This window comes from Lampris incognitus, chromosome 8, assembly GCF_029633865.1.
Source record: "Lampris incognitus isolate fLamInc1 chromosome 8, fLamInc1.hap2, whole genome shotgun sequence".
Lineage (NCBI taxonomy): Eukaryota > Metazoa > Chordata > Actinopteri > Lampriformes > Lampridae > Lampris > Lampris incognitus.
Genome location: NC_079218.1, coordinates 37374374 through 37390555, shown reverse-complemented (window position 1 = coordinate 37390555; position 16182 = coordinate 37374374). Strand labels below are relative to the sequence as shown.

Below are 16182 nucleotides of genomic sequence, written 5' to 3'. Positions count from 1 at the left end.
CCAGTTCACCGGTTGTCCTTCCTTGGACCACTTTTGGTGGGTATTGACCACTGCATACTGGGAACACCGCACAAGACCTGTTGTTTTGGAGATGTTCTGACCCAGTCGTCTAGCCATCACAATTTGTCCCTTGTCAAAGTCGCTCAGATCCTTACACTTGCCCATTTTTCCTGCTTCCAACACATCATCTTCAAGAACTGACTGTTCATTTTCTGCTTAATATGTCCCATCCCTTGACAGGTGCCAATGTAATGACTTAATCAATGTTATTCACTTACCTGTCGGAGGTTTTAATGTTTTGGTTGATCGATGTACATTTTTAAAATAGCTGAGTTGTCTTCACTGAGCAACTGTAAAGAGATTGGCGAATACACAAGTGAGCACAGAGCTCTGCAATGCAGACACTGCATTATTAGGAAGGCTGTTTCACACACACACACACACACACACACACACACACACACACACACACACACACACACACACACACACACACACACACACACACATACAAACACATCTTGTGTGCTCAGTGTGTGATACAACTCACTGGGTGCAGCAGCCCTGTTGCAAAGTGCTCCACATTGGACTCCCACCTGCTACCCCCCCACCCCACCCCCAAAAGCATTGACAGCCTGGGAGGGAGGGAGGATCCAGGGAGGACCCTATTAGCAATAGCCAAATAAAGACAGGAGGTTTCTGGGGACTATCAGCTGATTAGTGAACACAAACAGCAAAACACAGGGTTACAGGTGTATGATCTAAACTGCCTGCTGTGTGTGTGTGTGTGTGTGTGTGTGTGTGTGTGTGTGTGTGTGTGTATGCGCACATACATATGAATGAGTGGATATGGAGCTGGGGGGGGGGGGGGCTTTCCATTACTGGTCCATGGGTCCAAGATCTTTCAGCAGGGGATAAAGTCCTGATGGACCTGGTAAACATGTTTTGGCAACATGTAAAAGTTAAACTAAGCACTGAGTGCCTCGTTATTGTCATATCACACTTAGGGTTTGGGGACCTTTATGGCGTACATCAAAATATATTGTCAAGGCCCCAGGTGGTCAAGTGTTTGCCATAAAAAAAATGTTAACATTGAAGTGAACTAGTTAACTTTATATAACTGTCACACCTTAGACTGATTACCTTTATATACTAGCCTACAACAATGACACACCTCCCTGTTCTGCTTTATGGCATCTGGAATTATATCCTCCATGTGGTGTATTTTGATCATCGTATCATCTCCTCTAAAAGGCAGATGATTCTCTCTGACAGTTATTGGGAAGCCACTGGCTTGTTCCATTCATAAAAACAGATCTTGTATAACACGTGCGTTTTTCTGAAGTAAAACAAATTCCGAGCAGTGAAAGAATTACAGTCTGTAAGTCATTTCAGGGCTCTGCCTGTCAGCCCCTATCAGTGCAACTTGGGAGTATTGGCTGTTGGCCGCCAGCTCCTGATGTGAGACTGGGAGGTTTGGGAGTGGAACCCCGGGCGACGTGGGTTCCTCTCGTCAGGTTTCCGCATTCTCAGAACTCATTCTTTCCACGAGACCATAACACTTGGCCACAGTAACCGTCACTGTTATAACAGCCATCACTTTGATAGTAGGCGATAAGGTCCATGATTGGCAATGTGATATCTTTGACAAGAAAGCACATTACATTAAAAACCAACCTGTGGGCCACCCCCGCCCCTTTTCTCCTCAATTGTATTTGGCCAATTACCCCATTCTTCTGAGCCGTCCCGGTCGCTGCTCCACCCCCTCTGTCGATCTGGGGAGGGCTGCAGACTACCACATGCCTCCTCCGATACATGTGGCGTTGCCAGCCGCTTCTTTTCACCTGATAGTGAGGAGTTTCACCAGGGAGACGTAGCGCGTGGGGATCACACTATTCCCCAGGGGCATCCCCCCAAACAGGCACCCCGACCGACCAGAGGAGGCGCTACTGCAGTGACCAGGACCCATACCCATATCCAGCTTCCGACCCACAGGCAAGGCCAATTGTGTCTGTAGGAACACCCGACCAAGATGGAGGTAACTCGGGGATTCGAACCAGCGATCCCCATGTTGGTATGCAACACATACCCACCTTCTTAAATGCTGCCCCTGTGTAGTTTTTTTTTAAGAAGGTAATTTTGAAATCAGGAAACAGATATAATCAAAGGTTTATGAGAGTTGCTTTATTTCTGCACAATTCCAACCTGAAATAAAGAAATGGAAAAAGTAGGTCCACTGAACACTGTCTGAGATGGTACTCTGACAGTGTTTTAACCCTGTTTCCACATTCTCAATACAGAGAAGCTTTCGGTTTCCATTGGGCTGGGGGGGGGGGGTTCCTATATGGTTTAAAGCTGCTATGAGGAGTTTCTCACAGATTAGTTATCAGTCTTAATTTAACACTGATGCCTCAATATGATCAACATAAGCAAACAAGACCATCTGTGATATATTGTGATTCCAAATGTTTGTCTCCAGGTTGGATTCCCCACAAAATCTGACAAAACAATTTATGGCACACAGACGGGATACATAGCCACAATTAGAGATGCATTGCCTCATCGCTGTATATCTTGCAAACAGCTGTTTTTCCAAAACACCACAACCTCTTTCACTCTTCTCTGCAAAACAAATGGATGAGCTGCCAGAGGGGGAATGTAGATCTTTGGGACCAGGTTTGGGTTGTAATGGAATACAAGTAGCAGCGTTATGTATTCAGGATACAGGATTCAAAATACCAGAATTGAGATTACAGTTACTTTATGAATTTTGAGGGGAATATTTTTCGAATACTTACAATTTACCATTTCATTTAGCAGATGCCTTTACACAAAGTGATGTACATCTGAGAGTTAATACAACACAAGCAAGGATCCAGTCAGGGGCCAACAACGCAAGTAAGTGCCAACAAACTAGGTTCAAGTCTGTGTCAGCAGGAGCAGCAGGTGTCAGCAGGCAGTGCACAAAGGCAATGCATAGAGTGCATAGAAGCAACTTTTTTGTTTTGTTTTTTGATACCATCAGGTGTGGAAGTGTTTGAGAAAGAGCTGGGTCTTTAGATTCTTCTTAAAGATGGAGAGGGACCCAGCGGATCGAATGGAGTTTGGTAACTCGTTCCACCACTGGGGAGCTACAGAAGAGAAGAGTGGCTAGTGACTTAGGGCCCCGTTGTGGTGGAAGTGCCAGGCGCCTTTCATTGGCAGAGCATAGTAAGCAGGACTCAGTGTAGACCTGAATGAGGGAGTTCAGGTAGGCGGGAGCCGTTTTAGTTGCTGTTTTGTAAGCAAGCATCAAGGTTTCGAATTTGATGCAGGCAGCAACTGTGAGCCAGTGGAGAGATATGAACAGTGGAGTGACATGGTGTTTTGGGCTGGTTGAAGACTAGACGCACTGCCGTGTTCTATATCATTTGCAGAGGTTTGAATGTGCATGCAGGGAGACCTGCCAGTAAGGAGTTGCAGTAGTCAGTGCGTGATATAACAACAGCCTGTACCAGGAGTTGTGCTGCATAGTCAGACAGGTAGGACCTAATTTTCCTGATGTTGTACAGGGCAAATCGGCATGACCGAGCGATCAAGGCCACATGAACCTTAAAGGTTAGTTGGTCATCAATCATGACACCCAGGTTTCAGGCAGACTTTGTGGTTGTGAGTTGGGTTGATCCAAGCTGGACATTGATCTGTTGGATGGACTAGCTGGGATGACAAGAAGCTCAGTCTTAGCTAGGTTAAGCTGAAGGATACTTCCCTCTTAGTCTGTCAGCGTTACGGGTGACACTGTGTCAACGTTTCATTGGCGGGCGAGTGTGAGCTCAGATGAAAATTGAAAACTGAATGGAAGAAAATTGTCTTTTAAAAGGTCATATTAGGCTATGGTCTGCAACTCAGCAAATGCAAAACACATGGAAAACATCTAATTTGCCGCAATAGAATTACTCATGCATGTTGTGCGTTGGTGCATGCATGAGTCTGCCTGCAGTTCCAATGTGCAGCCTACATGCACTCCTCTGTCACAGCCTATTGCTCGTTCATAATACATAATAATAATAATAGCCCCAAGGTGAGGTCAAGTGAAAACAACCCCACTGTAAAATTGATATGCCCTGATGCCAACCATGCAACGAATGAAAAGTAATGATACAATCTTGGTCAACACATATTCAGATATTGGCATGGAGATATCAGTAACGCCAGCAACAACAATTTGACATGAATAATATTCATGACACGTCATAGCTGTTTCACACGTGCCATTAGAAGATGTATTAATGTAATCTGGAAACATTACTCTTTATGAGAATTGTAACTGAATACATTGCTGATTACATTTAGGACAAAGTATTCAGTATTCAACCACGAAATACGTATCCAAAGGATTCTCCCGACCCTGTTAACGACAAGAGGCAATGCTTATGTGAAATAAAATTGTTCTTCCAAGAAATATGCAAAGTCAACAAAATTCAAAAACTCATCGTAGCAGTTCTCATAAATTACTGGTGTCTTTTGGCTACACGACGACACTTGGGAGCCGTTAGCAGCCTTTGTATATTTTTCTTTCCAAAAAAAAAAAAAGAAAAAGAAAAGAAAATCAAAACATCAGGTGACACCATTCCACTTTGAAAGCCTATCATAGCCATGCATCTTTATCAGTATATCTCTGGTGAAATGTGTCATGTGCAATTTCTCTTAACACCTCTAACAGCCTTAGATAGAATTCTTTAGCTAAACGTCATACCTTCACTTTGACTTCCTAAAAAAAGAACAAAAAAGGGAATGATCGAAAAGACAGCTGGCACTTGTATCAAAAGCCTCTTATCCAAAAATTCCCTTTGTTCTCATTCAGCCTGAATGAAAGGAAACCTCTCACAGCCTCTGTGTGTCACTTCCTGCTCGGTAGCTCATTCCCGAAATCAGGGATGGAAATTCCATGACAACGCTTCTAATAAAGAACAAGGAGTGTGTGAAAAACAAAAAAGGAGATGTCAAATGCAGCACATCATGCAGAATGCCCTTAGAAAGTTGAGGGGAGGAAAGTTTTTCAGGGCCCTGGATTTTTGCCTCCAGTGTGGATGGTAGCAATTTTGTGAGGTAAAGTGCTCCGTGACCCTGCCTCTGGCTGCTGTCCTTCAACTTTTCTATGGGAAAGGAATCAATTTCAAGTGTAGAAAACAGAAGTGGGTCAAACGGTATTTCCACTAAACAGTTTTTCTGGACTTGGAAGTACCACATGGCGGGGTCGGGGGGTTACTGCATCATGAGACTTCAGAAAATGCATTCATGAAAAATGAAAACTATTCAGGAAAAAAAACTATATATATTCCTTATATATATATTTATATATTTCTTTCATAGAATTGGTTGAGTATTTTTGGGCTCATTGTTTGCCATTTGTAGCAAAAACCACCCGTCCAGACTCCTACCAGGCAGAACAGAACAATAAAAAAAAATATTAGTAAAAATATTATGACCTAGTTATGAGACCCATTTGATTTGTCAGTGCAAGCTTGCTTCACAACCCCATACTATGTCAAACTATTATTATTCTTACTGTCCCGACCAGCTATTAGTCTCATTATAACTCATTAAATAGTCCCAGCTGGCAGTTGGGATGTGTGTAACAGAGATCCAAGCCAGTGTCACATAGCTCAGTGGGAACTTGGACCAGTCGGCATGAGAAGGACCCCAGTGTGTAATTGTTTCCAAGGTGTCTGAGGAACATTTGCTATTGTTAACGTTTGTCATAATCCTTCAAGCTGTATCCAAATACGGAGAGTGAGAGGAAAAAAGAGAGCGATCCCCAGTCTTTTTTCCTTTATACAGCACCCCAGGGACCGGATGTTTCCTCTGCTCATGCTAGGAGGAATCCACCTGAGCGTGAAGCTTAAGTGGACCCGACTTGGCAGTATCAAGGCATTCCAGTTCAGTTTATTAAAATAGACAAAGGGAAACATTTGGACCTTCGGAGAAGGCGATCGGCTATGATGAGAGAGAGAGAGAGAGAGAGAGAGAGAGAGAGAGAGAGAGAGAGAGAGAGAGAGAGAGAGAGAGAGAGAGAGAGAGAGAGAGAGAGAGAGAGAGAGAGAGAGAGAGAGACCTTTTGACCTTTAACCAAGCCTTTAATGGTCCAATTCTTCATTCCCATCAACATAATGACATTAACACAAATACTCATATACATAGTGAAAACAAGAGAGAGAGAGAGAGAGAGAGAGAGAGAGAGAGAGAGAGAGAGAGAGAGAGAGAGAGAGAGAGAGAGAATATAGCAACAGCATGAGAGCCACACATTTCTAATTCTCGTGTTACCCGCAAGCAAAACTCCCCTATCAGGCATGTCTATGTTTGTAAAAACAGTTTTAGCTCCTTTCAGGTTTGGCATTTCCTCACTTTAACTGAAACAAGACACAAACAGGATCTCCTGAGGGCTCGGACAGTGAAAGAGTATACCTGCTTGAAAGCAGGTTTGGTTTTACCTCACATATTACACTGTGGAACTGTATATATGCTTTATACATGATATCAGTGTTTCTCATATGATTACTACATCATATGACTTCAGTGCTGGAGCATTACCCAGGGTAACCATTATCCAACTAACAAACTAAAGACTGATTTGTCATTTTTACTGGTGCATTCAGAATACTGATGAATGAACATTTCATATCTGCCTTATAAATACGTGTAAAATACACGTTATGTGAATGCATATACTCATGAATACAAAACAAATCCTTATGCTCATTGTGTATTTAAACGATAAGGTAAACTTAATTTTTTTACCAGGGAATATTCTATGTGTGTACTGATTGCAATGTTTCAAAAGAAGTACCCTAGCCATTTACTGTTTAACTATTATGTCAGTACAAGAAAGCAATTGAATTGGTCGTCCGGATGGCATGGTGGACTATTCCGTTGCCTACCAACACAAGGATCCCGGTTCGAATCCCGGTGTTACCTCCGGCTTGGTCGGGCGTCCCTACAGACACAATTGGCTGTGTCTGCGGGTGGGAAGCCAGATGTGGGTATGTGTCCTGGTTGTTGCACTAGCACCTCCTCTGGTTGGTCGGGGCGTCTGTTCAGGGGGGAGGGGGCACTGGGGGGAATAGCATGATCCTCCCACGTGCTACTTCCCCCTGGCGAAACTCCTCACTGTCAGGTGAAAAGAAGCGGCTGGCGACTCCACATGTATCGGAGGAGGCATGTAGTAGTCTGCAGCCCTCCCCGGATCAGCAGAGGGGGTGGAGCAGCGACCGGGACAGCTCAAAAGAGTGGGGTAATTGGCCAAGTACAATTCAGAGAAAAAGGGGGAACCCCCCCCCCAAAAAAAAGAAAGCAATTGAATCAAAGTCTTAATTGACTGGCCGAAACAAATCGTGGCGAGTTATACTAAAGCCGTGAGTCCAACTCCGAACCTCTTTTCAAAGCTCTTTCACCTCTTAGTTCATCCACCTTGATACTGCAACACTGAAAATGAATACCTGTCTGTCCTAGTGTCAAACCCCCGTTGATGAGAGGACAGATAGGCTTCACTATAGCCCTTTGTGAGGCCGCTGAGCTGTTTGAATAGAGTACCAAAAGAATTCCCTGCTGTAGTGTAGGCAGCGGGAAATGGTGTTCAGCGCTGGGCCTGAAACTACCCGAATACAATACTTGATGAATGGACATCGCTCCCATATCTTAGCCACAATATGCTCATTGTCCACCTCTATCATTTACACATTCTCCATGCTCACATGTACTCACATGCATGTGCAGACACACACACACACACACACACACACACACACACACACACACACACACACACACACACACACACACTCACACACATATGTGCACACACACCATCTCTTCTATCAGTGTTCATAATGCTGTACGACTGCCAGCGTTGGAAAATTCAGAGAAGATGAACTGCGAGGGTTCAACTAGCGTCTAATATGTGCTTGGCAGCTCTTGAAGCTGGAAAACAATCAAGGCCTTATTTCAAAACCATTCGGGTGCATAGGGGGATGCATTATCTCATTTCTAATCATGTGAATGATAGTGTAGTTGCAAATTATGGATGGAGTGTTTTGGTCGTTTCCATGGATATTGTTAACGAGATAGACAGTGAAGGAGACGTGCATGCCACTCCTATGGAGGTGCATTTCTTGATGAGTCATCTGATTGGGCAGGAAGTGAACTCTCCTTTGTCCAGTGCAAAAGATAGCAAGCGATAGCAGTCTTAATGGTTGGGCAGCAAAGTGGTGGCTGCTAATCTAAATCAAGTGTCTCATTAAATCCTGGTAGAGACAGGATCACTGCTGAGCAAGCCACCAAATGCCAAATAAATCACTTGGACGGTACTGCACTGGACTGTCTAAACCCATATAAAACCCAAGCACAAAATACACCAAAAACTACACCAGCATCAACTCCAAGAATTAAGTTTATCCATCCATCCATCCATTGTCCAAGCGGCTTATTCCAATCGGGTTCGTGGGATGCTGGAGCCTATCCCAGCAGTCATTGGGCAGCAGGCAGGGAGACACCCTGGACAAACCGCCAGACCATCACAGGGCCGACATACACACACACACACACACACACACACACACACACACACACACACACACACACACACACACACACACACACACACACACACAAAACATTTAGGGACAATTTAGTACAGCCGATTCACCTGACCTACATGTCTTTGGACTGTGGGAGGAAACTGGAGCACCCAGAGGAAACCCACGCAAACATGGGGAGAACATGCAAACTCCACACAGAGGACGACCTGGGATAACCCCCAAGGTTGGACAACCCGAGGGTTCGAACCAAGGACCTTCTTGCTGTGAGGCGACTGCACTAACCACTGCACCACCGTGCCACCCAGAGTTACATGTATGTCTTTTGCATTTAGCGGATGCGCCCAGAGTGACTTTATCATTGTCAAGACTGGTGCCATTGCATATACGGGACGTCAGCAACAACAAAAAAAAGAAGGTCTGTTTGTATCCATAAATATAGCCATTCATTCAAAAGTCTTAAATCCAGATCTGTACTTTAACAAGTCTTCTCTACTAATGCTATTGTGTCAATTTTTCCAATAAAAATGGTGATAGGTTCAATCTACACTTGAACCAAACTTCGAAGAATTGCCAAGTGTTGGTCTGATGGCCCACACTGCTCTCCTCTTAAAAAGCTTTACTGGATTACTTATTGATAACCAACATGAAATGTATTAGATGAAATATGCTGTGCAGCATACTGAATAATTTTTTTCCTAATCCAAGAAAAAAATAAAACAAAAACAAAATATTGATACATCAGCATTTGAAAAACGCATGTAATAGAAATATGGAATGTGTTTGCATGATTATGCATAAAAAAGGAAACGTGAAAAGTAAAATAAAATGAATAGTTGAGATATTGCCGAGACTCCAGCCTGTGTACTGATGCACACAGGCTGGAGTCTCAACAAAACTTTCCAACAAAAAAAAAAGGTGACCAGACAGTCAATCTAGCCATCATCCCTGCAGAACACCAACTGCACATCTCTGCTCTCATGCCTCCATCCTCTAAGAAGTATTTTGCAACCAACTTCAGCAAACTTAAACGTAATGGACAATTTTTTGTTTCAGTTTGATGTAATAGACACTTCTCGCCTATGCAGAGGCTAAGATCGGGACGGCTTTCGCTAGTTTCTGAAAATTAGCTATTGTCTGAATACACCAGCGTTACAAAGTATTAAAAACTGTAAGCATGTAAATCTCATAGCTTTAACAGCATTTTTGTTCCAAAACCTGCCCCAGACATGGGCAATAAAACATTGTTGGAAATCGAGCCTGGCCTAACATACGTGCGTGAACCCCCGCGGAGCGTCAGACCCCGGCCGCATGTGACCTGTTCCTGATTTCAAACAGGCCACGGCGAATAAAGCTGAGTAAATGATGGTTACCTGTGAGTCAGGTTCCGTGTATGGGCTTGTCTTGCCATCATCACTGAGTGTCGGAGACCACACTCTGTCTCCTGATCCCGACCTGAAAGAGACAGAGACAGAGAGAGAGAGACAGAGAGATATGACATCAAACACCCAAGGGTTATGGTAGTGTAATTTCCATCACTAACTGTCAGCAGACAGGTTTTCCCACAGAGACTCTATGGTTACTGTTGTTTATTTTGTTTATGAGTTTATGACTATGAAGAACAGGGCTGGAGATAACGACCCTAGTCGCTGTAATCTCGTAAAGATAACTCGGATAGAATGGATACCGATGTTAGTTATATCTCACGATATGCTGTCAGATGTTGGTGGTATAAAAAAACCCAGGAATGAAGCTACTCCTGGTCTCCAAAATAGGCCGCATGGCTACAGATTCCCATCATTCAGTGCAGCTTTATTCTTTTAAATGTTTGTGGGTCCGCTTCCGGCGTGGGAAGATGGCAGCGCAAACTTGCATTTGTGGCGACCTCGCCCAGTACTGTCCATGCAGTGTCTTTGTCGACGTCTTCATTTGTGTCTTCGTTCAGTGGCTGGGAGAGCTGGTGCTGGATCTGCTGGGAGAGCTTGGTCTGCGGCATCCGGTGGGCCCAGGGACCACGGTCCTGCCTGGAGCTGCGCTCGAAGAGGAAACACCGAGGGCGGTCTGACAGGACGCGGAAGCGGGGCAAGCTAAGCTAACTGCTAGCCCATGCGGACCGGCAGTTCCGACAGTCATCCTGGCTGGCGTTCGTTATCCAGGACAGTGATTTCTTGTAGTGTGATATATGTGTTCTTGTAGTGTTTGGATATGTATTTTTGTCTTTGTGTTGCACTGCTGTGAGGTGGGGGAAACGATATTTCAAATAAAATAAATAAAGTGTTCCTGATTCCTGACCACTTGTTTGTACTGGGTATGTGTGCGTGAGTGGTACTGGATGGGTGTATGTGTGTTTGAGGTATGCATGTTTGTGTGTGTGTGTGTGTGTGTGTATGAGAGGGATATCATTCTATTCTACCTTCTGTATAGAGATAAAGTTATCATCATATTGTAAATCAACTATATGAACTATTTATTACTTGGAAAAACTAATAGAGCGTGGTCATAACATTTTAAAAGCAGATTGAATTATTGGGATCTATTTTCTCTCTCTCCCTCTCTTCAGATTACCAGTAAGTGGCTCCAGGTGCTTTAGGTTGAAAATATCATTGACGTTACTGACCATAGGTTCACAATGACATACAGTAGTGATTAGACGGCTTGCTGAACAGACTCAATTCAAATACACATCAAATGGGGCCACTAGAGATTACTCGCTCTCATTCAGAGGTAGGGAAAGAAACGTGAAACGTGAAATGCAGGGCCTACTATAAAATCCTCAGCTCATAAAATGTTGTGACTCATTTCTAATGCCGCTGTATAGTGTCTTGACTGTACATCGAGTTATATGGTGTATTGGATGCAGTGGCCATTTTGCATTCGTCGTAAAATAAAAGATTTAGGGCGGGTTGTTTGATGCTGTGCTTGAAAGACTGTGGCTGATGCCATCAAGTGGGAAGGCTGCCAACCTCCGAAAGGGCAACACAATGACATCACACACTGAGCACATTGAGATACTAAAGGGCAGCGCGTGGGCTTGCTAATGTGTGTCTGTGTGTGTGTGTGTGTGAGTGTGTGTGTGTGTATGTTGGTATTTGTGGTTTCTTTTCGTCATCTGGTTACCAGCTCTCACTCACACCTCCCATCTTCATAAAATAAAAACCATATACTGTAACAGATGACTGTGTGTGTTTGTGTTGGTCTGTATGAATTTGCATGTGTGTGTGTGTGTGTGTTTGAGACTCCATGAGTATGTGTGTATCAGCTCCATCGGTGGAAACTTGACATATTGAGAGGTGATGTCACCAGCCTGCAGCTGGCACGGCGTTGGTGGTGGAGCTGAAGCAATGCTTCAGATATGAGACACGGAGGTGTTGCTGTGAAGGACAATCTTATCGCCGCTGAGTGTCTGATGGATGCGAAACAGGCTGCGTGGGATGATTCCCTCGTTACTGTGATTCTACCCTCCGTCTTTGTGCAACCCCATGACCACCCTCTCCACTCCTCCTGATCCATCTAAAACTGTGGGGTTTTCAGATTGTTTCCGTTTTGACGGTCACCGCTCAAACGCCCTGCTGAGAGAAGTCAAAAATTCATTCTGGGAGACCAACTTGCGCTGACGGCTTAGAAAAGAAAGCGATCAAAGAGCCCCGAAACATACTGCAAACCTGTGATAAGGGGGAGAAGACTGATGCATGTGAGGAAACTGTGAGGGCAGAGACTTTGAGATTACAGTCATCCTCTTGTTTATTCTGCTTTTCTATATGGGCCTGAATAAGACATGGAATTTAAACTTATATTTATATTATTATTATTTATTATATTATCATTATTTATTATCATTTATTATATTATCTATATTTATTTTTATATTATTTGGTGATGTAAAATGTCACATTCCTGAAAATAAATGCTTCCAAAACAAAATAAAAGTTGAAGTCCATTGCAGCATATCGGTTTCTCTTCCTGAATACCAGACTTCCTTACTCGGTAGCAGAACCTTCACAAAATGACGTCAGTCTTAAAGAGATGAGCTACCCTCAGCAGGACTTTTAAAGCCTATCTCATCTCTAAAACAAATTAACAAGACCGATAACCGCGTATGTAAATAAAAAGAATATCAATAAAACCTGTCATTTTACAAGACGTAATAACTTGCGAGGGACTTTTATTCCTCTAAAGTAGGGCAAACATGATGAGAAGGCTTTTCCTAGTGATGCAGGTTTGTGGGCATGGCTTGGTGAGACAGAGGACGGTCGGCTGCACACCAGTGGATCAGGGACAAAGGGCCATATTGTTGTTTGGTATGAGTCACCTTAGTACTGAGTCAGTCTGTCACGGATTAGCCAAGACCTTCTGGGCAGGATCAGAACTGACCAACTGCTGCTACACATTTATCATTACCGTAATAATTTCTCCCTCACCACACTTTCTGCTCGGCTGTCTCCATCCATCGGTCTTTTTTCCATCTCTCTTTCATCTCTCTTCCTGTCTGTCTCTATGTCTGCCCGTCTGTTGAGTCATTCTACCATTGTAATGTTTTGTGTTTTTTTTTTTTGAAAAAAATTTTTTTTTTTTACCCCTTTTTTTCCCCCAATTTTATCCGGCGAATTATCCTGCTCTTCCAAGCCATCCCGGTTGCTGCTCCACCCCCTCTGCCGATCCGGGGAGGGCTGCAGACTACCACATGCCTCCTCCAATACATGTGGAGTCGCCAGCCGCTTCTTTTCACCTGACAGTGAGGAGTTTCGCCAGAGGGACGTAGCGCATGGGAGGATCAGGCTATTCCCCCCAGTTCCCCCCACTCCCCAAGCAGGCGCCGCGACTGACCAGAGGAGGCGCCAATGCAGCGACCAGGATACATACCGACATCCGTCTTTCTGCCAGCAGACACAGCCAATCGTGTCTGTAGGGACCTCCGATCATGCCGGAAGTAACAAGGGGATTCGAACTGGCGATCCCTGTGTTGGTAGGCAACAGAATAGACTGCCACGCCACCCAGATGCCCTCTACCATCGTAATGTTGAATGTAATTTAGGAAAACTCAAAAAGCTTGAGAAGGAAAAATATGGTGTGGTTCCTTTTGCGGGGATTAAGTGCCCTCCCTGTTGGCTGGACTACTTTAAACCATAAAAACATTGCAGGAAATCCATCGCATTGTTTCCAAGTAATTTGCTGCAGCCAGTGTAAACATTTTTACTGATAAAGAATTTTTCAATTCCTTGACATTTCCATTCATCCTTTTGACTCGTTACGTCAAACCTGACATAAAAATAGCTTGATGGAAATGCAACTAGCCTCTCCCCCCTCGCTCTTGGGTCCAGGTATGAAGATCTGAGATCAAAATATCAGAGCAGCCTGCAGGCCCAATGCTAGCATGGCTATACCATTTCACTTGATGGTGTATTGACAAAATTGAAGGCATCTGTGAGGCTGGATCATGCCCATAACACAAAATGAGATGTTTCATATTAAACTCTAAATCGAGACAGAGTAGCCTTACCTCATCTTTTAAAAGTTACCTCCTCTGTCTGGCTTCGGTGCTAAGGAGGGCTATGAAAAGATTAATTGTCGGGAATAACCCATGCAGTCTGGTCCTACGTATGGCTTCAAAATGATAAATAAGATTGGGGGTGAATGCTCCCAGGTGTGTTTCTAGTGTGTCGTCTCTGATCTCCATCACTGTCTCCCCCAAACACTCATAATGTATATATCACTGTCAAGCAAGATGGAAAACAGACAATTAATGTTTTATATATATATATATATATACATACATATACATACATACATACATACATACATACATACATACATACATACATACATACATACACAAACATATGAATGAGAAAGAGATGGGAATAGAGAGAGAGAAAAAACAGGAAAACAGAGATTAAGAAAGCAAGACAAATAGCACCAGGGACTCCATAGGAAGAGCCCGATTCCAAAACATGATGCATCTAACAATAGATAGAGCAGAAAAACAATACGTCCTCATAACTCACCCCCATTCTGGAAACGTATAATTTTGTCAACCAAAAGGGAAAGTTACTTAATATAATAATTTTAAAACGTCTGTGAGGAAAACGAGAAATGAACTAAAACAGTTAGGAGAGGGACAGAGAAACAGAGAATGAAAGGTGGCGCTAGAGAGTGACACCCAGGAAGAGAAAAATTGAAGAAAAAACAAGAATCAGAGAGGGAGAAAAAGAAGAGACTACACACACACACAAAGTCCAGCCATATACAGGCAGCCAAGCATCTGATGTGACTGACATCTGTCTCAGGTCACCGTGGCGACTCCCTTCATCTTCCTCCTGATCAAAATGTTTCCCCTTCCTGACCTCTCCCTGCCAGATTTAATTTCCTGATTCAGGACATTTGGGGTTTTCGGTGTGGTTGAGGAGTTTATTTTGGCTGAGCAGGATTTCCATGTTCAAGGGGGCAGATGAAAAAAACAAAACTTGCTACCCTCAAATTAAGGCACTGCTGATGAGGCGAGTAAACACTTTTATGGTTCAGATCAACCAAACGGATCCATTTTTTGAATCCTGTCACACAACAAACCCATAAAACAAAATGCTATCTGGGAAGTCCCTCTTTTGCATGAGATGAGATTTTTTTTTATCCTCAAGAGAATAAGACAGAGAGAGAGAGAGAGAGAGAGAGAGAGAGAGAGAGAGAGAGAGAGAGAGAGAGAGAGAGAGAGAGACACACAATCTCCTTATAAGCATCAGTTATGTGGGTCTCATAAGCAGGACCTTGGGGGTGGCGGGGAGGTGGAAGACTTGGTGTCTGCATGATGACAAGATCAATGAAAAAGGGGGAAGGGGAGGGCTGCGACCCCCCACCTCCACTCCCTCTCCCATCCCCATCCCCATGGCCTTTCTACAACAATTCCTTGATGTTCAATTTACAACCACACCAAAAAAGGGACCTCGGGAGAGCAGGAGAGGAATGGAGTGCAGATGAAGGAATGAGGGAGGAGTAGAGGTGGTAATGCTGAACGGAGTGGTAGGGTGGGGGCTGGGGGGGTGTCAGACTACTTTTATGAGGTCTCGTTTCGTCTTTGTCCCCTTTGGAGTTCTGTGCTCCTTTTGGTCTCATGCAGAGCCATTCGTAATTCCTCAGCTCTGAGTCATAGGTCAGGGAGTCAGAGCAAGGCACAAGGGGGGGGAATCCTCAATAGGACGAGGAGGCCTGACTCTGTGTGTGTGCATGTGTGTAGTTTCTCTGGCTCCATCTCTCCCGTCCTCTCTCTCTCTCTCTCTCGCTCTCTCTCTCACCTTTTCTCTTGAGCCTGCGAGTACATGCAAGTAGCTGGGGCATGGTGCAGTTATGACTGAGCAGAAGGATGACTAGAATCAGAGTCAGAATCTGTTTTATTGGCCAAGTAGATATGAACTTAACATGTCATATGATTTGTGTTGCTCACATGACACTCATAGTATGCAACATAATAAAGTTGTGGACGAGTAGAATATCTAAGTTAAGTGTGGATAAGCAAAGATAAGAAATTTAGGAAAGCACGCAAGAAATTGTAAGAAAGTAAGAAAGTGTGTGTGTGTGTGTGCGCGCACGCACGCACGCACGCACGCACGCGCACACACACACA

The 16182-nt window shown here is 44.0% G+C and overlaps 1 protein-coding gene across 1 annotated transcript in view; it reads right to left on the bottom strand.

Moving 5' to 3' along the window:
• The window catches only part of LOC130116377 (PDZ and LIM domain protein 4-like), a 47708-nt gene extending 31812 nt beyond the window's left edge, over window positions 1-15896 (bottom strand). The window contains exons 1-3 of the mRNA XM_056284293.1: window positions 15854-15896; window positions 15505-15700; window positions 9944-10025 (exon numbers count right to left, since the gene is read on the bottom strand). Coding sequence (XP_056140268.1) covers window positions 9944-10025; window positions 15505-15700; window positions 15854-15896 — 321 coding nt within the window. The remainder of the gene's footprint in view (window positions 1-9943; window positions 10026-15504; window positions 15701-15853) is intronic.
• Window positions 15897-16182: the final 286 nt, after the last annotated feature.